The sequence below is a fragment of the Hylobates moloch genome, unplaced genomic scaffold (assembly GCF_009828535.3).
Source record: "Hylobates moloch isolate HMO894 unplaced genomic scaffold, HMol_V3 SCAFFOLD_5, whole genome shotgun sequence".
In the NCBI taxonomy this organism is placed as follows: domain Eukaryota; kingdom Metazoa; phylum Chordata; class Mammalia; order Primates; family Hylobatidae; genus Hylobates; species Hylobates moloch.
Genome location: NW_026652280.1, coordinates 114,090,766 through 114,115,811, shown reverse-complemented (window position 1 = coordinate 114,115,811; position 25,046 = coordinate 114,090,766). Strand labels below are relative to the sequence as shown.

General features: G+C 35.4%; 1 protein-coding gene across 4 annotated transcripts in view; it reads left to right on the top strand.

Moving 5' to 3' along the window:
• The window catches only part of MAGI3 (membrane associated guanylate kinase, WW and PDZ domain containing 3), a 272,676-nt gene that overhangs the window by 175,984 nt on the left and 71,646 nt on the right, over positions 1-25,046 (top strand). For all 4 annotated transcript variants that reach the window (XM_032154954.2, XM_032154953.2, XM_032154951.2 and 1 more), the window contains exons 3-6: positions 801-920; positions 5,640-5,849; positions 10,726-10,900; positions 14,084-14,163. In XM_032154954.2, the coding sequence (XP_032010845.1) occupies positions 801-920; positions 5,640-5,849; positions 10,726-10,900; positions 14,084-14,163 (585 nt within the window). The remainder of the gene's footprint in view (positions 1-800; positions 921-5,639; positions 5,850-10,725; positions 10,901-14,083; positions 14,164-25,046) is intronic.

Genomic DNA, 25,046 nt, shown 5'->3' with positions numbered 1-25,046 from the left:
CAACTGACTCTCAGATTTCCTACCTGGAGTGCTATTACTGAATAGGGGCCTAAGTGGAGGAACAGGTTTGAGAAGGAAGGTGTTCTTTTCCTAGACTTGCAACCAATTCCCAGTGAAAATCCTGGATCTCTTTGTATTATGTAGTATTTGAAATGACATTTTGTAAAAGTGACTCTTGTTTAGTAAAATTCAGTCAAATATAGCAATGCTGCCATAACCTGAATTTATACCTTGAAGCTGAAAGAAAGATTGTACTTTAGCATTTAGTGATCTGTTACTGTAGTTAATTTTATGAAACAATTTACTTACTGTTACTGTAGTTAATTTTATGAAACAATTTACTTACTGCTTAATTTTTAAAAATTACTTGAAGAGAATAATGGCTAAGAAGCCATATGTGAATACCTATCTTAACCGTTTTATTAACGTGTAAAGTAACTTTGTAACCAGTGTTTGTCCAACTTTTAAAAATAAAGTTCATTAAAATAACTTATATTATTTTTTGTCTTTCATGACTCTAGTAAGTAGAATGTTTACATTTATGCTAGAAATGAAAAAAATAAGTAGGATAACTACTTTAAAATAAGTCTGTCTTTCACCAGGTATGCACATATATCAAAACATCATGTTGTATGCTATAAATATATACAATTTTATCTGTGAATTTTACCTTAATAAAGTTGGGGCAGGGGAATGAAATATCTCTTATGTGTTCTTTACAAACTGAATATTCTATTACTTTGAATATTTTGTAAGTTTAAAAGTACTTTACAACCTACTTTTTTTTTCTTTTTTCTTAGGCACTACAAGGGCCCCCAGGGATGGGGAAGTACCAGGAGTGGATTATAATTTCATTTCCGTTGAACAGTTCAAAGCACTGGAAGAGAGTGGAGCATTGTTAGAAAGTGGGACATATGATGGTATGTCCCCAAATAACATCACTACCACCCAAAAAACTTCTGAACGACTAGAATTATTTCAGAGAGAATTTGACCAGTAAAGTACCACTTTTTGAAAAACTTTTTTTCTCTCTGTTTTTGAGAAAATTTTCTTTTGATGGGGAGATTTGTAATTTATTAATTAAAATGGGATTAAATAATAAGCAAAAAAATCCATCATATTTTAAAGTTGATTGTCAACAATATACTAAAAATCAGCCAAACTGGCCAGTTTATGTATTTCATAGTAATTCACATTCATCATGTGAACTCAGTGAGTATTTGTTGATTGCATTCTATTTGTGGTTAGGAATTCAAAATCTGTACTCTAAAAAACTTGTATGTACCTTGACTATCCTGGAAAAAAGAGAATATAAAATTTGGGGAGAAAACAACAAAAACAGAATAATTGGTTTTCTTTTCATTTCTGTTTCCTCTACCCACTTGATTCCATTGATATTTGAGATCAATTTCCATTTTTAAATGACTCTGTTAGATCTATTTTTCCCCTTATGTAACATACCCTTCCCTGGCAAGGTCATCCACTTCCACAGCACCCTACGCTATGGTCCATTATTGCTTTTTCATACTTTTATAGTTCCCTGTTTACAAGCTCTGTGATAGTAATGGTCATGTCTTTCTTACTTGATATTATCTTCAGTGCCTAAAGATAGTGTTCAATAAATATCTAACCTGGAATTCAGCATATCTAAATATGCATTTGTGTTCTATCCAAAAGAGAAATTCTTCATCATTTCTCTCTTTAGCAGCACCGTGATCTCAGAACAGTGAAATCATTATTTACTTTCTCCTTTTTCTCACATTTCACATCCATTTGCCAAATCTCATCATTTCTTCTTTTGTAGCTGCATTCACAATACCCTTCTTTCACTTTCACCACCTCATTATAGGCCCACTAGAAGAGCTCATGTGTGGACTATTGCTGTTGATCTCATTTGTTCCAATTTCTTCCACCCTGCTCAATGCTACCATGCTAGTCTTCTTCAAGAGCAGCTTTATCATGTCTCTCTCCTATTCAGAACTTTCAATGATTTCCTTTCATCTGCTAAGTTTAACCTAACTACCTTTTCTGGGCTTAGCGCCCATGACTCATTCATTTGTTCATTCGTTTTATCCTGTTTCATTCATTAAACAACCATTTATTAAGTACCTACTATGTGCCAAGCACTAAAAGAGAATCTTGGAATACTGTAATGAACAAGATTAAAGTGCTTTTGAAGTTTTTTTGTTTTGTTTTGTTTTGTTTTGTTTTTAAGAAGCCCTCTCCCCTTAAATGATGAAGATACTCTACATTTTCTTCCATTAAATGTAAGAGCTTGGTATGGACGAAGTGGCATATTACATATTATTAATTGCTGTGTGCTCAATTCAAAGAAAATGCAAATTAAAATAGTTATACATTATTTCACATCCATAGATTGGCAACAATTTTACAGTCTGATAATTGCAAGAAATGGAAATTTCCATACACTGCTGGCAAGAGTATAAAATGGTATAGTCTTTTTGGAGAGCATTGTGGCAGTGGCTGGTAAATTTGAAGATATACATAACTCTGACCTAGCAGTGCCCCTCTCTAGACATCTACCCGAGAAAAACTTGCCCATATGCATATGTAGACACATATGGGAATATTTGTTATAGTGTGAAACAGTGACAGAATGGAAACAACTCTCCTTTAGTAGAATGAATAACATACATTTTACTTTGTTCATAAAAATGGTCTGCTATACAGCAGTTCAATGTACTAGATTTATAGGTATCAACATTAGTAAGTCTTAAGAGACATAAAAAGTATAAAATTATATAAAGGTATAAAATTGTATAAAAAGAAAGTTACAAAAGGATATGTACATTATACTATTTATGAAAAAATATGTGAAATATTAGGAAAATACTCTGTGAAGCTTTTATGAAAACAATAGTATTTACGTGGTATAGATGCATATATACATATCCTAGATGTATATTCAGGAGGAAAGACACATATCAACTTCAGGACAGTCAGGGAGGGAGTGGCTATAGGGACAGGAAGTTAGGGCTTTAATTGTAGATGTGACCATATACGTATATATCCTTAAAGAGAAAAAAAAGGGATATTTGAAAGCAATCTAGCAATAATATCTAGATGATGTGTATATAAATAAATACATGTACATATACTTATATAAGTAAATTTTATAAATAGATATTTCTAATACTATTCTGATACTGCAGTCTGTAATTTTATATATGTTTGAAATATTGAATAGTTGGCAGTTCTGTAAAAATGAAAAAGCCTTCAGAAAATAAAAAAAAACTTCAAAACAGCTCTAAAACAATGAAAAACTTTGTCAGTAACTATAGTTAGGGTTCACAAACCTTGGAATTGTATACTGTATCTGAAAACTTGGTATTTACCAACATCTCAAGAAAAAATAGATCTAATTTATTTTATTTATTTATTTATTTTTATTATTATTATACTTTAAGTTCTAGGGTACATGTGCACAACATGCAGGTTTGTTACATAGGTATACATGCGCCATGTTGGTGTGCTGCACCCATTAACTCATCATTTACATTAGGTATATCTCCTAATGCTATCCCTCCCCCCAGATCTAATTTATTTATAAACAATGCTAGTTTTTTTTTAATCTAAGCCCCATAATTATCTTTTTAAACAAGGAAACTGCCCAAAATTATTATGAAGTCCTAAAATCTTTTCAGTGATTATGGATGGCAGTCATCATATCCTGCATTTTTATATTTTCCCCTTAGAAAAAGGTTAAACTTTCTCGAGTTAGATAATAATTACCAAGAATTCTCAGTAAGATGTGTTTCTAGTAGTACTACTACCTTATTCAGAAAAAGTGGACTTTTTATTTCTGTCATGGTATATCCAGTTTCCTTGATACTGTGATTAATGGGCATAATTCAGGAAAAATAGAGACCCTCGAACCTCCTAATCTCCAGCCAAATCTCTGTTTGGTGTATTTCTCTGCCGGCTGCCCCAGAAAAGCGTGACTGGCTTTTTCATTGGTTCTTTGCTTTACTTCTGAGCTAGAAAGTTTGCAGAAAGTTTAGTCTGTTTTCATACAAATCTTTGCTTCCATCTGTACGACTGGAGTAACTCCATTTCAAATATGGATTTGGAAACAAGGGAGTAGATGAGTAGGGAGAGATGTCATTGAAAAGTTTTTTAGTTTGATTTTATTGTTTTGTCTTCATTATTTTAATGACAATTACTGCTGAAAGTCAAACTTCCAAAGAATTCATGTTAAATGTTTTCCCCCTCAAAACATGAACAATTTAAGGTAAACTATGTAATATCTAGATTTGTCTCAGCATTATGGGGAAGAACCTATGCTATTTTCCATCTAGGAAAAAACAGTCAATTATCTACCTCATTAATTTACCTTAGGTGAATGAGCATCTTAATTACTTCCTTAGGAGCTAAGGAATTTGATTAGAAAATATGATTTTAGAAAAATCATGAGTATTTTACTCTCTAATCATATATATATTTTTCTAACATTAGCATAATGATTAATATGTCAAAAGTAGTAGGAACCACAAACTGTTAATGTGGCTAGACGTGTTGAGTGCTTTCCCATATTATTTGGTGGCCTAGTGGGAACTGCATGACAAATTGAGAAGATACTCAATTGTTTTCATTCTTTTCTGGAACATTTATTTTTACTGCAAAAATTACAGATTCTCAAGAGAAAATTGAAGTATTTCTTGCTTTCCTGAGAGTAAGCCAATACTGAATTATCCTGCTAATGTCTCTATTTGTTCAATAAATTGTCAGATAAAATAATAGAATGCTCAGAAAAACTTTTAAAAATTATCCTTACATAAACAGCCTACATTTTTATACGATCTGGTTAGTTCTTAACTTAACCTTTACCCACATACTTCCTCATTTTACCAAAATAGTTCATTATGTTACACATTAGAACAAAATTATTTCAGTTAGTTTTATCCTCATTTACCCCCACCTTTTATGCCAATTAGTCTTACATGACAGCATCAATGCATTTAAATTCACAAATTATGACCTAATTCAGAACCCATGTAAGGCAATCCCTGTAGGAATGAATAATCTACTTACACACAGTCAACCTCCTGGCCTTAAACAAATAGTATTAAGATATTAGATAATATATGGTGAAGAGCACTTGAGAAATTAGTTCTTTCCCCTATTTTTGCTCTCCTCCTAAGATGAGTGCTTTGAGTGCTTTGGCCTCCTTTTGGCCAATGGTAGATATTTCAATTTTTTTTTTTTTTTTTTTTTTTTGAGGCAGAGTCTCACTCTGTCGCCCAGGCTGGAGTGTAGTGGCACAATCACAGCTCATTGGCACCTCTGTCTCCTAGATTCAAGTGATTTTCCTGCCTCAGTCTCCTGAGTAACTGAGATTCACAGGCATGTGCCACCATACCTGGCTAATTTTTGTATTTTTAGTAGAGATGGGTTTCGCCATGTTGGCCAAGCTGATCTCAAACTCCTGACCTCAGATGATTCGCCCATCTTGACCTCCCGAAGTGCTGGGATTACAAGTGTGAGCCACCATGCCCACCCCTATGGTAGATATTTCAAAACTTCTTTGTGAAAAACAGGGCAGAGACATACACTAGGTCAAATTGCTCTGACTCTCACTTCAACATTAGTAATTTCAGCTGCTATTTTATTCACTTCAGGAAACTTCTATGGAACTCCCAAGCCTCCAGCAGAACCCAGCCCTTTTCAGCCAGATCCAGTTGATCAAGTCCTCTTTGATAATGAGTTTGATGCAGAATCTCAAAGAAAACGAACTACGTCTGTCAGCAAGATGGAAAGAATGGATAGCTCTCTTCCTGAAGAGGAAGAAGATGAGGACAAGGAAGCTATTAATGGCAGTGGAAACGCAGGTTTGTAAATAGATGAACAACTTCTAACTGATCTTCTAGATTGATTTTACTATTACGTTGAATTAAAAGCACTAAAATTTTTTACAAAGCATATGGAGAGCAAGTGATGGGATTTTAATTTTTTTGTAAAGGTTGTATGTGGAGCAAAGTGTATTTCTGTAGACCATCCTATAAGCTAAAGTGAGTTGTTCCAATTTGGATAAATCAATGATAAGCTATCATTAGTAATAAAATATATGCCATTACCCTGCTGTTTAAAATATTTGAGATTTGCCTCTGATGTTGCAATATGGGAGTCTTGTTGGCCTATGTCTTACTTTACAGGATGTAAACAATATATCGATGTTTTAGGATGTAGACTTCAGCCTAAACAAAGTAAATAGGGTTTGAAAGTATGCTGATAAAAATTATCTAAAAGATTGGTTTATAATATTTTGAATTTAAATTTTGGATTCACTCTAAGAAAAATTTCAAATATGAGACCCTTCATTAAATATAAAACCAACAGAAATTCAGTGGTGAAGAATCTGCTCCTTTTGAGTAGCCCTAATTAATGTGGTGATTGCTTAGAGGGTTATTAGACTTATAACTGAGAGTATAACTAGGAAACCATAGAATCACAGCTGAGCTTATTCAATGATATTCATTGTAAAAATTCCATTCAGAACACTAGAATGTAAATTTCATAGGGCTGGAGTTTTGCTTTTTTTGTTTACTGTTCTATCCCTTCCATCAAAAACAGTGCCTGGCATGTAATAGGAACTAAAATCCTCAAATTTGCAGAACACATTTCCGTATAATTTTTCCAAAGCACCCTAATTTTTTTCTTCATCAATTATTAAAATTTGATATGTATATTTATTGTGTTAATACATTCATTGTTTATGTCCCACTCCAGAGTGTGAGTTCTGTTTTATAGTCCTATCTTTCACATAATATGTTTAATGTTAAATGGATTACCCCAATGTATTTAAATGTAAATACTAAAAACAGGTTTTAAAAGGTTTAGGTGAATTCACATCTAATTTTTAGGAGTTCCTAAGGGAAATCATCACACCGTAGAGCCTTTTAATGTTGATATCAGCTTTGCTATCCCACAAAATTAAGTCTGTTAACATTTAAAAATGCTAAACAGTAGGATTGGAGACCATGAATCTTTCCCAATATGGGAATTTATATGTTCTTGATTTAAGGGAAAAGAAAATGTGCTTTTTTTACTTCCTAATACAGAGCCTTTAAGTGATCACTGCAGTTCTTTTAGAGGTAAACTTGTTTGTAATCTCTATAGTTTATGCTTCATGTAAGTCAGTTGTTAAACTGATGTTATATACTCTTTGATGTTAATATTGAAAGTGAATATATCCAAGGGTGTGTGGGAGGCAGTTCGTATACTACCTCTTATGTATAGATACCATAGGACACTTACATTGAATTACATATTTCTTTGTAATAGGAAATATACAGGACATTTAAGTGAAAAAATACAAAGCACCTGCCTACAAACAGAATTCACCTTCTGAATAAGTATGAACTGTAGTTGTTAGTTAACCAATCAAAGTTGGGGAAATATGCTTTGTATGTTGCTTTTGTTGTTTTTTGTTTGTTTGTTTGTTTGTTTTGAGACAGAGTCTCCCTCTGTTGCTCAAGCAGGGGTGCAGTGGTGCGATCTTGGCTCACTGCAATCCTGTCTCCTGGGCTCATGCAATTCTCATGTCTCAGCCTCCTAAGTAGCTGGGATTACAGGCATGTGCCACCCTGCCCAGATAATTTTTGTATTTTTAGTAGAGACAGGGTTTCACCATGCTGGCCAGGCTGGTCTCAAACTCCTGGCCTCTGGTGATCTGCCTGCTTTGACCTCCCAGAGTGCTGGGATTACAGGCGTGAGCCACCGTGCCCGGCCTGTGTACCGCTTTTGAATCCCTGCCTTGAAATGTCAGAAAATTGTTCAGGAGTGGAAATGAGGACAGGATAGGTAGAGGTTTATTTGTGCACACCAGTATGTTTATTATTTTATATCTTGCTGACGAAATAACCCAAAAGAATGTTAAAATGGCCATGTACAATAACATATGTAATAATTATATTTTTTTCTAAGAAATGGTTTTATATAAAGAACATCTTCCCAAGTCATTGGCTATTAAGCAAACTCCTTTATTCAATTGCTTGGAACTATATTAAGAAAAGTATTATAGATTATGTACTTGGTTTTACTTTTCTCCAACATGGTTATTTCCCAAGAATGTAACTCCTTTCCAGATTGATTTGTACATTAGGTACCTTTTAATTTCTATCATTTTTTCTGCATACAAAATAAATCATGTGTTTGATTCATTTATTTATTCAACAGATATGTAGTGAGCACTTACTAGAATACTAAATGCCATTGTGCTAAATGCTAGAAATAAAGCAGTGAACAAAACGGACAAAAACCTGTCATGAACTATACTTTCTGGTGGGAGAGACAGAAGTGGCCAACTTAAATGAATAACATACATGGTGTGTTAGATGGTGCTACAGAGAAAAACGAAGCAGAGCAGGAGGTGGTAAGATGTGGTGGTCAAGGTTTGCAATTTTAGATAGTGTGGAAGAAAAGACTTGAAAAAATTGAGTGAGTAAACTCAGGATATCTGGGAGAAGAGCATTCTAGACAGACAGAACTGGAGGTACAAATGCCCAGAGATGGGAACATACCTAGAATATTCAGGCAATAGCAAGGAAACCAGAGTGGTTGGATACAATGTGGACAATGCATTCTATGTGGTTGGAGCAGAGTGATGGAAGGCAATAGAATGGAATAGTAACCAATAAGATCATTTAGATAATGATGGGTATGAGGAGGGAAGAATGCATATAATAGAGCATCTTGTAGGTCATTGGAAGAATTTTGGTTTTTATTCTGAAATGAGAAACGATTATGGGGTTTTGATTCAAAGAGTAACATGGTACAACAGTTTTTAACAGGCTTATTCTGACTACTGTATTGTGAATAGGCAAAAGGAGGACATGGGCAAAATAGGGACACCAGTTAGGAGGTTATTGAATGTGCAAGGAAGAAAGTGTTCAGATGCTGCTGCTAACTCAAGTAGGATGGAACTGAGAAATGATCATTGGATTTAGCAATGTAGAGGTTATTGATGACCTCGATAAGAATAGTTTAATGATAGGAATTCAAAAGCCTTGTTGGAGTAAGGGCCAGAGAGAACTGGAAGACTGGAACTGGAGGTAGCAAATATAAACTGTTTCAAGGTGGTTTGGTGTAAAGAGGAGAGAAGTAGGTTGACTGCCAAGGGGTAAAGAGAATTATTTTCTTTTTACTGAACTGGGAACATGTTTTTATGTGGATGGATATGATCTAATAGATAGAGAAGATTGGTGATGCAGGAAGGGGAGTGAAAGAGTTGCTGTAGGCAAGAGAGGATGGGATATAATTTATAATTGGAGGGTTAGCCCTAGCTAGGAGTACAAACAGTTCTTCCATAGTAACAGATGGTGGAGTCAATGGGCACAGTTGCTGTGTAGATGTGATGGTGGGAGTTTGTGGAAGTTTTCTTCTGCTTGCTTCTATTTTGTTAGTGAAATAAGACACAAGGTCATCAAATGAGATGAGGGATAAGGGAAAAGTAGTGGATGGTTTAAAGAGAAAGAAGGTATGAAATAATTATCTTGTAGAATGTCAGAGTGAATCAACTAAAGAAATGTGCTGTGATCATCATGTATCATTAAATGCCCACTTAAGGTTAATGATCATGAATTTAAAGTAAACTTGTCAACATTGCCTGTATTCAACTGCATATGCTGACATGGAGTAGGTGGAGAGTAGGATTTAAGCAGAGTTCTGATTTAGCGAGGCAGTGTTATAAAGTAAGGTTAGGGCAAAGGAATCAGGAATATTTACAAGGGAATAATTATAGTGGTTCATCATGGAATTTAAGTTGGGTTAGCAGGGCAATGGGGAAATGGGTAGAGGATAAAGAATAGTGAAAGGTAGTAAATAGTAGGGCATGGTTAGATAAAGAATGGTTGGAGTTGAAATACTATAGAGAAGGATATCTAAGGATATATAAGATCTCGCTCAGATTCTCTGAATCTGAGCCATTGCCTGCAATTTGAAGTTGTTATAGTGATATTACATAGTGTCGTTTAAGTTTTAGAAACAAGTTTTAAGTACACAAATTGTGAACTCCCTAGACAGAACCCAAATTTTAGTATTCTTACCTACATTATGGGCTTTGGGACTCTAAAAGGATTTTAATATTACTAAACAGAATTATATTTAACAACAGGAACTCTATTGAGTGTAATTTTTAAAAATTACTATTATTTAAAGGCCAGTGTTAAATGTCTACAAGGCAGCTTAGTATAGCAGGTAAGAGCATGGACCACTTAGATTCAATTCACGGCTTTGCTGTTTATTGGCAGTGTAATTTTGACTAAGTTAACTTAACTTCTCTGTGCCTTAGTTTTCTCAGTCTATAAAACAGGGAGATTAATAATAGATACTCACAGGGTTGCTGTGATGATTATGAGTTAACATATAGAAAGCATTTAAAACAGAGCCTGACACATAAAAGGACTACATTAGTGCTGCTGTAGCTGCTGTGGCTTATTAGGATTTATACTGAATTAATTCTAGTGTTGTTTTTTGCTTCTTTCCCAGACTAGCATCAGAGGTGCTATACAGAGTTAATTGTCAATTACTAGGGGAAAAGAGTTCAATATGTTGGTTATTTTAAAATTTATAGCAGAATGTGGACATAATAGACAAGAAATTTGCAATATTTATGTATTTGGAATTTTTTTAGAAATGAAAGGTGCTGTTTGAAGAAGAATATAACTTTACCTACTTTTCACACTGTTCTGTTTTGAACAATGGCAGAAAACAGAGAAAGGCATTCTGAGTCATCTGACTGGATGAAGACTGTTCCAAGTTACAACCAAACAAATAGCTCCATGGACTTTAGAAATTATATGATGAGAGATGAGACTCTGGAACCACTGCCTAAAAACTGGGAAATGGCCTACACTGACACAGGGATGATCTACTTCATTGAGTAAGCAAACGTCTCTATCTCTTCTCATGTGCCCTAACACCTTGAGGATTGTCTAAGATTTTTTTAAACCTCATTTTGGACACATACCTTTTTCAGAAGACTCATTTTTTTTTTCTTTCTTTAAAAATATTTTTCATAAAACTGACAGTTGATTTTTAATCAGATTTAATCTGACGCTTCATTTTTATTTGACTTGGATAAAGGAATAGTGTATTTGACTTCTGGTTTTATAAGAGCAGGAGGATTAAAAACAGTCACAAATGGGGAAAAATGTAAAGAATAAAGGGTATTTTGCTTTGCTTGTTAAAAAGCTTTTAGGTAGATTGTCCAGCTTAATGAGGATTTCAAGAATTGTCATCATGAGTAGGAGCATATTATTATCCGAATTAAATATTTTCAGTCCTAGAATTTGAGTTTGATGTGTTCAGGCAATATAGTTGAATGATGTAGGAAGAAAATATCACTGATCATCAGAGTAATTGGTACAAATTTAAGTTCACAAAAAACACTATTTTTATGGAAAAGCACTATTAATATAATATATAGAGATACTGATTACCATATGTATTAGATCAACCTAAAATTGTATGTTGTTTGTACTAGAGAATAATATTATGCAAATAATTATTGGAAGTTTTATCATGAAGAACTTTTATATTCTCATGTAACCGTAATTCTCATCATAAAGTAATTTGCCCAAAGGTAGAATATTAATATAGTAAATTTACAGAATATAACAATTAAATAATGGTTAAAATATTTGGGTCTAGGCGCTGTACTCAAAGAACATATACTCAGAAATGAATTTGGAGTGGGGGTCTTGAATCTGTTTACTCAGATGGTCCCAATTACATACCCTTCCAAAAGAGTGAGCATCTTGCTATACCAAATAGGATTCTAGTTTTTAAAAGACATGGATCTTTGGATGTGTAGTGTTCTTTTTCCAATGAAAAGAAATATCCATAGGGGCTATTCCCAAAACATAAGAACTAAAGTCTATAGACCTACATGAACATTATTTTCTTACAGTTGCATTTTTCAACAGCAGCAGTAATACAGATCAACCATATTGGTTATACCAAATGTTGGGTAAAATTGTAGCAAATTGCCTACATCTGCTGATTTAGCAATAAACTTTTGGATCATGGGAACCTAAGTTAAGCTTTTCTCAAGTAGCAGTTTTTAGTTGGGTTTAGCAAGGTTTTTTCATGTTGTTGTTGTTGTTATTGTTGTTTCCTAACAATCTATGTGGCTCCCAGGTCCCTGAGTTCTCATCCCTTTCATTTTCTAAAATTTTTTTTTAAGCAAAATCTTTTAAGTTTGGGGAGATTATTTCTCTAATACATGAGTAATATAGACTTTCTAGAAATAATCTCAATTTTTTCTACAGAAATTAGCTATTATTCAGCATATTAAAAAGTGTTTTGGCTGGGCGCGGTGGCTCACACCTGTAATCCCAGCACTTTGGGAGGCCGAGTCGGGTGGATCATGAGGTCAGGAGAGCGAGACCATCCTGGCTAACACGGTGAAACTCCGTCTCTACTAAAAATGCAAAAAATTAGTCGGGCGTGGTGGCGGGCATCTGTAGTCCCAGCTACTTGGGAGGCTGAGGCAGGAGAATGGCGTGAACCTGAGAGGCGGAGCTTTTGCAGTGAGCCGAGATCGGTCCGCTGCACTCCAGCCTCTGTGACAGAGCGAGACTCCGTCTCATAAAAAAAAAACAAAAAAAAACAAAAAAAAGTGTTTCTATCACACATTCTACCAGCTAGTATTATACCTGGCAATGGCTGCATAGCTCTGCAAGTAGCTCAGCAGTTACAAAAAGTATAGAAGATGTGTGAGTAATTCCCTGAAACCTTATTGGCTTCATTTTCTAAGAGTGGTCAAGGTACAGATTAGTGAGTTTATTTCATGTTAAACACACTCAGGAAATATAACTTGTTTACATTCATTGTTACTAATTAATAACAGTTAATTACTTCAGTTAAGTATGACATGGTATTCCAATAATAACTTTAGGCAAGAGAATCACTTGAGCCCAGGAGTTCAAGACCAGCCTAGGCAACATAGCCAGGCCTCTCTCTACAAAAAAAATTTTTTCAGTTGTTAGGCATGGTGGCACATGCCTGTAGTCACAGCTACTTGGGAGCCTGAAGCAGGAGGATCACTTGAGCCCAGGAAGTCAAGGCTGCAGTGAGCTGTGATCATGCCACTGCACTCCAACTTGTGCAACAGAGCAAGACTCTGTCTCAAAATAATAATAATAACAATAACTTTAATTTACATTTTGTTCCTTTCCTATGTATTTTCTTCCATGACTTTTTCTTTCTTTAATATCCTTGTATTTCAGATATTTAAACTAACACTGTTTGTCCACTAAGCAGTGAGATAGTTTCGTTTGGGCATTAGTATCTGCTGCATGGTGACCTGGTCTGAAATAACTGACTGTGACATATAATGAAATTAAACAGATACTGCTCTCTAAAATCATCTTTGGCCTATATCATAAAATGAAGCAGGGGCAGGATATTTTTATTCCTCCCTTTTTTCCTGTGTGGATCAAGCTGATGAAAACTTAGTTTTGCAGAGCAGAGTTTAACTATACCTGTTGCTTTTACTTGCATGTGGCAGAAACAGCCACTTTAAAACTCTTTGTTTTATTTTATTCTATTTTATTTTAAAGAGTCCCTGAGGGCAGGAGCTCTATCTGATGTTTATTTATCTTTATATTCCAGCTCCCCGCACAGTACCTACGTATCACAGGCGCACAAGAAACATAGTAATTTTGAAGGGAAGGAGGAAGGAGTTCAGCCAGTGAGCAAACAAGGTTTTCAGTGCAGTATTGTTGGCTAGATAATGCACAGTATGTGGCTGTGCGCCCACCTTTTGAAACATTTTTAACTGCTTAAATAGTGTCTGTTATTCCATACTTGGCATTCTAGGCCTTCTTTAAAGTCTCTTGATTCTCAAGTTAGTGCCTCTAGCATTACCATTCCTATATGGAAATTTTGAAGTAGACTGAGAACAATAGGGTTAATGAATGAATCTGAGGAATACAAATGGAGCCTGTCGGAGATTAATGTTCAAACATCATATGCCTTTTAGTCACTTTTAATCTTTACTTTTGAAATAATTTTCTCCTCCTTTATTTTACTGTTTCTAATTAAAATCTTTATTCTACAGCCACAATACCAAGACAACCACCTGGTTGGATCCTCGTCTTTGTAAGAAAGCCAAAGCCCCTGAAGACTGTGAAGATGGAGGTAGAGATTCAGAAACTTGTTCTACATACTTATTCTCTTAATCCTTTCTTGCTCTTTTTGCTCAGATAATGGGTTTTCCAAAACCCTAAACAAACCATAGTGTACACAAGCGAAAAAGCAGTGGGTGGATATCATAATCAATGGACTGTGGTAATTATATCATTAAATCTAACTTTATGAGATATTTCATTTCTTTTTCAGGATTACATAACTCTATAAAAAACAATAACAACAATAAAATACATTTGCCCTTTTGTTGATATCTGTCCTGAAGACAGACTTTTAAAATTCTAAATAAATATTTAAAAATTAGGCATATCCTCAACCATAAGCTAGGTTTATCATGTCTTTTGAAGTTTTTAAAGTATATTTAATTTAGTATACATTACAGTAGATATGCAAGTATCTATAGCTATTCCTTAGCCATTTACAGCAGCAGTAGAAATTCAATGAAAGTCTTTAATATAGGCCCCTACACATATACACACTTACTTTTTACTGCTTAAAGGAAAAATTATTTCTCTAAGAATCATCAGATAATAGCACTTATCTGTCTTATATATTATAGGTTATATTTAACCGTATAGTTTTGAGCTGGGTGTGGTGGCACATACCTGTAGTCCTAAAGCTATATGGGGAGCTGAAATGGGAGGATTGCTTGAGCTCAAGAGTTTCAGATCACAGTGAGCTGTGGTCATGCTACTGCACTCCAGCCTGGGCAACAGAGAGAGACCCAGTCTCTAAAAACTAATAAATAAACAAATTGTTAAAAAGAGTAGAATTTTGTAAATAAGTATAGAATTTATTCTATCCAAAATTGTTTGCTATGTCTTTACCTTTGCAGATGAATAAAATTTGCATTTTTGCATTACTAATCAGAAACTATGTATTAATTAGTTTTAAAAAATAAGTGGCATAAAATGAGGTTCATAGTAGTCCTCCCTGTATTGAAGTCCAATCTGTAAAAAGAAATTAAACAGAATTTCCACATATATTGTTCAGCATGATTATAAAATAATATTAAGAGTTTTCTAGGAAGAAGCAATCGGAAAATGGAATTGTTTAAAATTCTCTCTACAATGGCATCAAAAAAGTTAGATAGCTTGGAACAAATCTTCTGAACAATGTGCAAGTTCTCCACACTAAGAACTACAAAACATAATTGAAAGACATTAAGGAAGACTTAAAATAATTGACAAGAGGCTGGGCATGGTGGCTCATGCCTGTAATCACAGCCAAGGTGGATGGATCGCTTGAGCCCAGGAGTTTAAGACCAGCCTGGGCAACAGGGTGAAACCCTGTCTCTACTAAAAATACAGAAACTCACTGGATATAGTAACATGTGCCTATAGTCCCAGCTACTCAGGAGGCTGAGGTAAGAAGATCACTTGAGCCCAGGAGGTTGAGGCTGCGGTGAACCATGATCACGCCACTGCACTCCAGCCTGGGTGACAGAGTGAGACCCTGTCTCAAAATACTACTACTACTAATAATAATAATAATTGACAAGATATATTATGTTCATTAGCCAAAGAACCTTAAAAAAAAAAAAAGACAAAGTTGGAAGACATAAGGTACCAGATTTGAAGACTTATTTTAGAGCTACAGTGATAAAGACAGTTTGGTATTGGCATAAGGATAGATAAATAGATCAGTGGAACAAAATAGAGAGTCTAGAAATCAATACACATCTATGTAGTCACTTTATTTTCAACCAAAGTGCCAACTGATATGGAAAAATGAACCTCAACTATACCTCATTTCATACAAACAGTTAATTTCAGATGAATCAAAGACCTAAGCATAAAAGCTAGAACCACAAAGCTTTTGGAAGAAAATATAGGAGAGTATATTCATGATGTCAGAATTGGCAAAGATTTCTTAAACAGGCCACAAAAAATATGAACCATAGAAGAAAAAGTTAATATTTTGCATGTGATAGAAATTTTAAAATTCTCTTTATCAGAAGACACCATTGAAAAATGAATAGACAAAGTCACAGACTTTGCAATATATATTTGCCAAAGGAATTAAATTCAGAATCTATAAGAACTGTTTACAACTCAATAATATTGCCAAATTTTAAAATGGGCAAAATACTTTAATAAACATTTCACCAAAGAAAATATACAAGCAGCACATAAAAACATGATATTTAAAATTATTAATCATTAGGTGCTTTGCAAATTAAAACCACAGTGATCTGCTACTTTACACCCACTAGAATGAGTATAACAAAAAAAAACAGATGGTAAGTAATCTTGGGGGAGGATAGGGAGAAACGGTAACCCTTGTACATTGCTGTGCCATTGGAAAATGGCAGTTTCTTAAAAGGTTAAATATAAATTTACCATATGACCTAGTAATTTTTCTCCTAGGTATCTACCCAAGAGGAATGAAAATAAAAGTCCTCATAAAGACTTGCATGCAAATATTCATAGCAGCACTATTCATAATAGCCAAAAAGTGGAAACAACCCAACTGTCCATTAACCAATGAGTAGATAAATAAAATGTGCTATAACCTACAATGGAATACTATTGAGCAATAAAAAGGAACAAAATACAATACATGCTATATGTATGAACCTCAAAAACATGCTAAGTGAAAGAAATTAGACATAATAGGCCAGATACTATATGGTTCTATTTGTATGAAATGTCCAGAATAGGCAAATCTGTGGAAACAGAAAATAGGTTACTGGTTGCCTTGGGCTAAGGAAAAGAATAGAGATTAACTGTTAACAGCATGAGGAATCTTATTGGAGTTACGAAGACGTTTTAAAACTGCATTGTGGTGATGGTTGTATAATTCAGTAAATTATTAAAAACTATTGAACTGTATACTTAAACAGATGTATATGTAAATTATACCTCAATAAAGTTGTTTTTAAAATGGCCAAAGGACTTATGCACTTCACAAAAGAAGATAAAAGAAGAGTCAAGAAGAACATGAAGAGGTGCTTATCATTAGTTATCACTACAATGAGATACCATCAACACCCACTACAAGGGCTAGAGATACCATCTACATCCTTTAGAAGGACTAAAGTACACTGATGCTCAGCAGAAACCTTACATGCCAGAGGGATTGGAGTTCTGTCTTTAACCACCTTAAAGAGAATAAGTGTCAGCCAAGAATTTTGTATCCAGCAATACTAAGTTTCATAAAAGAAGAAGAAATAAAGTGTTTTTCAGGCAAGTAAATGTTGAGGGAATTTGACACTACCAGATCAGCCCTACAAGGTATGGTAAAAGGAGTTCTAAATCTTCAAACAAAAAGTTGATATGCACCAGAATAGAACCTCTTGAAAGCATGAAACTTACAGGACTGCCAGGCACAGTGGCTCATGCCTGTAATCCCAGCACTTTGGGAGGCCGTGGTGGGCGGATAATGAGGTCAGGAGTTCAAGACCAGTCTGACCAACATGGTGAAACCCCGTCTCTACTAAAAATACAAAAATTAGCCAGACATGGTGGTGGGCGCCTGTAATCCCAGCTACTCAGGAGGCTGAGGCAGGAGAATTGCTTAAACCCAGGAGATGGAGGTTGCAGTTAGCTGAGATTGCACCACTGTACTCCAGCCTAAGTGACAGAGCGAGACTCTGCCTGCCACCCCCCAGCCCCCACCCCCCCAAAAAAAGCAATAACACAGTGAAGAAAACAAAGTACTAGGTAACAATCAACATGATGACTGGAATAGTACCTTATATCTCAATATTAATGTTGAATGTAAATGGTCTAAATGCTCACTTGAAAGAAAAAGATTGGCAGAATGGATAAAAATTCACAAACCAAATATCTGCTGTCTTCAAGAGATTCATCTAACACGTAAGGATTCCTATAGACTCAAGGTAAAAGAGTGGAAAAAGATATTTCACACAAATGGCAACCCAAAGTGAGCAGGAGTAGCTATTGTTATGTCAGACAAAACAGATTTTAAAGCAACAACAGTTAAAAAAGACAAAGAAGGTCATTATACAATGATAAAATGATCAATTCAACAAGAAGATATTGCAATACTAAATATACACCTAACTCTAGAGCCCCCAGATTCATGAAACAATTACTATTAGATCTAAGAAAGGAGATATCAACACAATAATAGAAGGGGACTTCAACACTCCACTGACAGCACTAGATAGATCATTGGAGCAGAAAATCAGCAAACACTGGACTTAAACGACACTCTAGAACAAATAAACCTGACAGATATTTACAGAACATTCTACCCAAGAACTGCAGAATATATATTATTCTCATCAGCACATGGAACATTCTGCAAAGTAGACCATATGATAGGCCACAAAACAAGTCTCAATAAATTTTTAAAACTCAAAGTAATATCAGGTATCTTCTCAGACCACAGTGGAATAAAACTAGAAATCAACTCCTAAAGGAACCCTAAAAACTATACAAATGCATGGAAATTAAAGTCTGCTCCTAAGTGATTTTTGGGTTAAGAACGAAATCAAGATGGAAGTGTTAAAATTATTTGAAATGAATGATAATAGTGACATAAGTTATCAAAACCTCTGAGATACAGCAAAACAGTGCTGAGAGGAAAGTTTATAGCACTAAATTGCTACATCAAAAAGTCTGAAAGGTCACAAATTGACAATGTAATGTCACTCCTCAAGGAACTAGAGAAACAAGAACAAACCCAAAGTTAGTGGAATAAAAGAAATAACAGAAAATCAGAGCAGAATTAAATGAAACTGAAACAAACAAAAACAGTAGGCCAGATACAGTGGCTCATGCCTATAATCCCAGCGCTTTAGGAGGCCAAGGCAGGCAGATTGCTTGGGAATTTGAGACCAGCCTAAGCAACATGGTGAAACCCTATTTCTACAAAAAACACACAAATTAACCAGGTATGGTGGTGCCCACCTGTGGTCCCAGCTGCTTCAGAGGCTGAGGTGGGAGGACTACTTGAGCCCAGGAGGCAGAGGTTGCAGTTAAACGAGACTGTCCCATTGCACTCCAGTTTGCGAAACAGAACGAGATTGTCTCAAAAAATAAAAAAAAGTCAAAGTGTGTGTGTGTGTGTGTGTGTGTGTGTATGTCTTCACATATATATACATGTACACATACACAGGAGATCAAAGAGACAAAAAGCTGGTTATTTGAAAAAGATATACAAAATTTATAGACCATTAGCTAGATTAACCAAGAAGAGAAAAAATTCAAATAAGCCCAATTAGAAATGAAAATGGAGACATTACAACAAACACCACAGAAATACAAAAGATAATTTGAGGCTACTATGAATACCTCTGTGCACACAAAGTAGAAAATCTAGAGGACTGGATAAATTCATGGAAACACACAACCCTCCTAGCTTAAATCAGGAATAAATAGAAATCCTGAACCAATAACTAGCAGTGAGATTGAATCAGTAATTTTAAAATTGCCAACAACAACAACAACAAAAAGCCCGAGGCCAAATGGATTTACAGCCAAATTCTACCAGACATTCAAAGAATAGTTGGTATCATTCCTACTGAAACTATTCCAAAAGATTGATAAAGAGGGAATCCCCTCTAACTCTTTCTATGAAGCCAGTATCACCCTGATACCAAAACCAGGAAAGGACATAACAAAAAAATAAAACTACAGACCAGTATCCCTGATGAACATAGAAAGACCCCAAAAGCAAATGCAACAAAAACAAAAATAAATGGGACCTAATTAAACAAAAAAGCTTCTACACAGCAAAAGAAATAATCATAAGAGTAAACTGACAACCTTCAGAATGGGAGAAAATATTTGCAAATTATGCATCTGACAAAGGACCAATATCCAGAATCTACAAGGAACTCAAACAAATCAGAAAAATAAATAAATAAAACCCACCATATAATGCCACCAAAAAGTAAAAAGTGGACAAATTACATGAATTGGCATATCTCAAAAGAAGATATAGAAATGGCCAACAAACATGAAAAAAATGCTCATCATCAGGGATGTGTAAATTAAAACCACAATGAGATACCACCTTATTCCAGCCAGAGTGGCTATTATTAGAAAGTCAAAAAGCAATAGATGTTGGCATGGGTGTGGTGAAAAGAGAACACTTACACACTGCTGGTTGGAATGTAAATTGGTACAGCCTCTATGGAAAACAGTATGGAGCATTCTTAAAGAACTAAAATTAGATCTACCATTTGATCTAGGAATCCTACTCCTGGGCACCTATCCAAAGAAAAAGAAGTCATTATATCAAAAAGACACCTGCTTATGTATGTCTATCATAGCATAATTCATAATTGCAAACGTATGGAACCAACTTAGGAATCAACCTAAGTACCCATCAAATGATGAGTGGATAAATAAAATGTGGTATTGCCAGGTGTATTGGCTCATGCCTGTAATCCCAACACTTTGGGAGGCTGAGGCAGGCAGATCACAAGGTCAAGAGATGAAGACCATCCTGGCCAATATGGTAAAACCCCATCTCTACTAAAAATACAAAAATTAGCTGGGCATGGTGGCATGCACCTGTAATCCCAGCTACTTGGGAGGCTGAGGCAAGAGAATCGCTTGAACCCAGGAGGCAGAGGTTGTGGTGAGCCAAGATCATGCCACTGCACTCCAGCCTGGCGACAGAGTGAGACTCCATCTCAAGGATTCCCTATTTAATAAATGGTGCTGGGAAAACTGGCTAGCCATATGTAGAAAGCTGAAACTGGATCCCTTCCTTACACCTTATACAAAAATTAATTCAAGATGGATTAAAGACTTACATGTTAGACCTAAAACCATAAAAACCCTACAAGAAAGCCTAGGGAATACCATTCAGGATATAGGCGTGGGCAAGGACTTCATGTCTAAAACACCAAAAGCAATGGCAACAAAAGCCAAAATTGACAAATGGGATCTAATTAAACTAAAGAGCTTCTGCACAGCAAAAGAAACTACCATCAGAGTGAACAGGCAACCTACAGAATGGGAGAAAATTTTTGCAACCTACTCATCTGACAAAGGGCTAATATCCAGAATCTACAATGAACTCAAACAAATTTACAAGAAAAAAACAAACAACCCCATCAAAAAGTGGGCAAAGGACATGAACAGACACTTCTCAAAAGAAGACATTTATGCAGCCAAAAAACACATGAAAAAATGCTCATCATCACTGGCCATTAGAGAAATGCAAATCAAAACCACAATGAGATACCATCTCACACCAGTTAGAATGGCGATCATTAAAAAATCAGGAAACAACAGGTACGGGAGAGGATGTGGAGAAATAGGAACACTTTTACACTGTTGGTGGCACTGTAAACTAGTTCAACCATTGTGGAAGTCAGTGTGGCGATTCCTCAGGGATCTCGAACTAGAAATACCATTTGACCCAGCCATCCCATTACTGGGTATATACCCAAAGGACTATAAATCATGCTGCTATAAAGACACATGCACACGTATGTTTGTTGCGGCACTATTCACAATAGCAAAGAGTTGGAACCAACCCAAATGTCCAACAACGATAGACTGGATTAAGAAAATGTGGCACATGTACACCATGGAATACTATGCAGCCATAAAAAATGATGAGTTCATGTCCTTTGTAGGGACATGGATGAAACTGGAAACCATCACTCTCAGTAAACTATCACAAGGACAAAAAACCAAACACCGCATGTTCTCACTCATAGGTGGGAATTGAACAATGAGAACTCATGGACACAGGAAGGGGAACATCACACTCTGGGGACTGTTGTGGGTTGGGGGGAGGGGGGAGGGACAGCATTAGGAGATATACCTAATGCTAAATGACAAGTTAATGGGTGCAGCAAACCAACACGGCACATGGATACATATGTAACAAACCTGCACATTGTGCACATGTACCCTAAAACCTAAAGTATAATTAAAAAAAAAGGAAAAGAAAAGAAAGAAAATGTGGTATATACATACCATGGAATACTACTCAGCCATGAAAAAGAATGAAATAATGTCTTATGCAGCAACTTGGATGGAGCTGGAGGCCATTATTATAAGTGACTCACGAATGGAAAACCAAATAGTCTATGTTCTCACTTATAAGTGGGAGCTAAGCTATGGGTACACAAAAACAAAGTGGTATAATAGACATTGAAGATTCAGAAGGGAGGAGGGTCGGATGGGGGAAGGGATTAAAAACTACATATTGGGTATAATGTACACTACTTGGGTGATGGGTGCACTAAAATCTCAGACTTCACCACTATACAGTTCATCTGTGTAACCAAAAACCACTTATACCCCAATATAAATATACATATATAATATATATTATATAATATATGTAATGTTATTTTTATATATAGTAAAATAAAATATACTGACAATACCAAAGATTAATGAGATTTTAGAGCAACTAGCATTTTCATTTATTGTGAGTGAGGACACAAAATTACCTGAACATTTTTTAGAACTTTTGACAGTTTCCTATGAGGTAATATCTAAAGAGAAATGAAACCATATGTTCCCCAAAAGACTTAACTAGAATGATTATGACAGCCTTTCTCTTAATAGCTCAAACCTGGAAACATCCCAAATATCTATCAAGAAGAGAATGGATAAACCATTTGTGTTGTATTCATGCAAGAAAATACTACTCATGAGTAAAAAGAAAAAAGTGTTGATAACACTCAACAACATGGATGAGTCTCAGAAACATGTTGTAAAAGAAGCCAGATACCAAAGAGTAGGTTCTCAATTACTCATTATTTAAAGCTTGAGAACAGGCAAAACTCCTGTGTGGTAATAGAAATCAGAAAATGACTGGGGAGAGTAGAAGTGGGGTAAAGTGAGATAATTCCCTGAAATGCTATATTCTCCATCTCAATTGAGGTGACAGTTACACAGGCACATCCAGTTGCCAAAACCCACTTTTTATAATTGAACAAGCACTCGATTTTTTTTTTCCCCGAGACAGAGTCGTGCTCTGTTGCACAGGCTGGAGTGCAGTGGCGCGATCTTGGATCACTGCAACCTCTGTCCTGGGTTCAAGCGATTCTTCTGCCTCAGCCTCCCAAGTAGCTGGGACTACTGGCACATGCCACCATGCCCAGCTAATTTTTGTATTTCTAGTAGAGACGGGGTTTTACCATATTGGCGAGGCTGGTCTCGAACTCCTGACCTCGTGATCTGCCTGCCTCGGCCTCCTAAAGTGCTAAGATTACAGGTGTGAGCCACTGCACCCAGCCAGATTTTTTTTTTTTTTACCTTTAAAAGGGCACTTAAGAGTTGTGCATTTTATTGTTTGTAAATTATACCTCAATTATTATTATTTTTTTGAGATAGAGTCTCTCTCTGTCACCAAGGTTGGAGTGCAGTGGCGCAATCTCCGCTCACTGCAGCCTCCTCCTCCCGAGTCCAAGTGACTCTCGTGCCTCAGCCTCCCCAGTAACTGGGACTACAGGCTCATGCCACCATGCCTGGCTAATTTTTGTATTTTTTGGTAGAGATGGGGTTTCACCATGTTGGCCAGGCTGGTCTCGAACTCCTGACCTCAAGTGATCCACCCACCTCGAGCTCCCAAAGTGCTGGGATTGCAAGCATGAGCCACCATGCCCAGCCCAAGAAATAATTTTTAAAATAATTTTTATACCATAGTTGTTTATAAAGCTTTTCATAGTAAGTTCCTTCTTATGGTGAAATCAGCCATTCTAAAGGCAAACTAGAATATATAATACTATAGAATTTGACTTTTTTGATTGTGAACATGGTATTTGTCTTCTAGAGCATGTCGCTTTCACTGGCTTCCATTCTTTTTCCTGGTCCCTAATTGTTTCATTTCAGTTTTCTGCCTTTTCTTGTTTTCTTTTGTGGAAAGTATTTATTCTCATAGCTTTATCAGTTTACTATAGCCTGCCCCATTATCAAAATCTCTAGTATCGTCCTTTGTTCTGAATTATATTTCTGTTTCCTCTTGCTTTTGAGTCTTTGTTTTGATTTTCTACTAATACTTCAAATAAGCTTATTTAAAACTAAATTGACATCTTTCTCCTAACACAACCCCGTCCCTCTTTCTGTCATATAGGTACCATTCTCATAATCATCTATGCCAAAATCTTTGCAATTATGTTTGCCTGTTCCTCTCTTCTTGCTCTACTTCCTGATTTAGTTTTCATGTCCTGTTGCTTTTTTTTTTTTCTCTTTTTGCCAATATATTATTATGCAAAAGTTTCAACATATAGGAAAATGAAAAGAATCATACAGTGAACATACATATGCCCACCACTAGGATATTACAATTAACATTTTGCTACATTTGCTTCTTTACATGATTATTCATTTATTCTTTCTCTATCTGTGATTTTTCTTTTATGTTATGTATTCCTTTCCATTCTCCTAATCACTACACACTTGGATTATTCTTGGTCTTTCTTCATCCAGTTATTTCTCTCTCTGTAATATATCTTTTATGCCAGTGGTTTCCAAAATGATCGTACTCAAACTATCTACTGGTACCCAGTAGAAAATATTAGAACTAATTTTTCATAATGTTGTTACTGAAAGAAAAACAAACTAAGCTTCACTACTATTTTACATACAGATTGGTAATGGCATTCTTACTGATTCCATATGTCGGATTATCACATACTCTAACCAGAGTGCCTTGAGGGAGGAATGGGTGAGACATCTTTGCTCTTTTTTCAAGGACACTGTGAAATTTTACAGTTGATTTGTGCCCAGTTAAGTGGATTTATAGACTAGTTATATAGTTTTTAAACTAACCTCACATAAAATGGAAATGTCACTTTAAAAGATTTCTACAAAAACACTACTGATTGCAGATAATACAAATATGCAAACCCAGACTAATAGCAAGAAAATGGAAGAGCTGATACTGTTTTTGTATCATATGACCATATATAAGCTTTTTTCAAC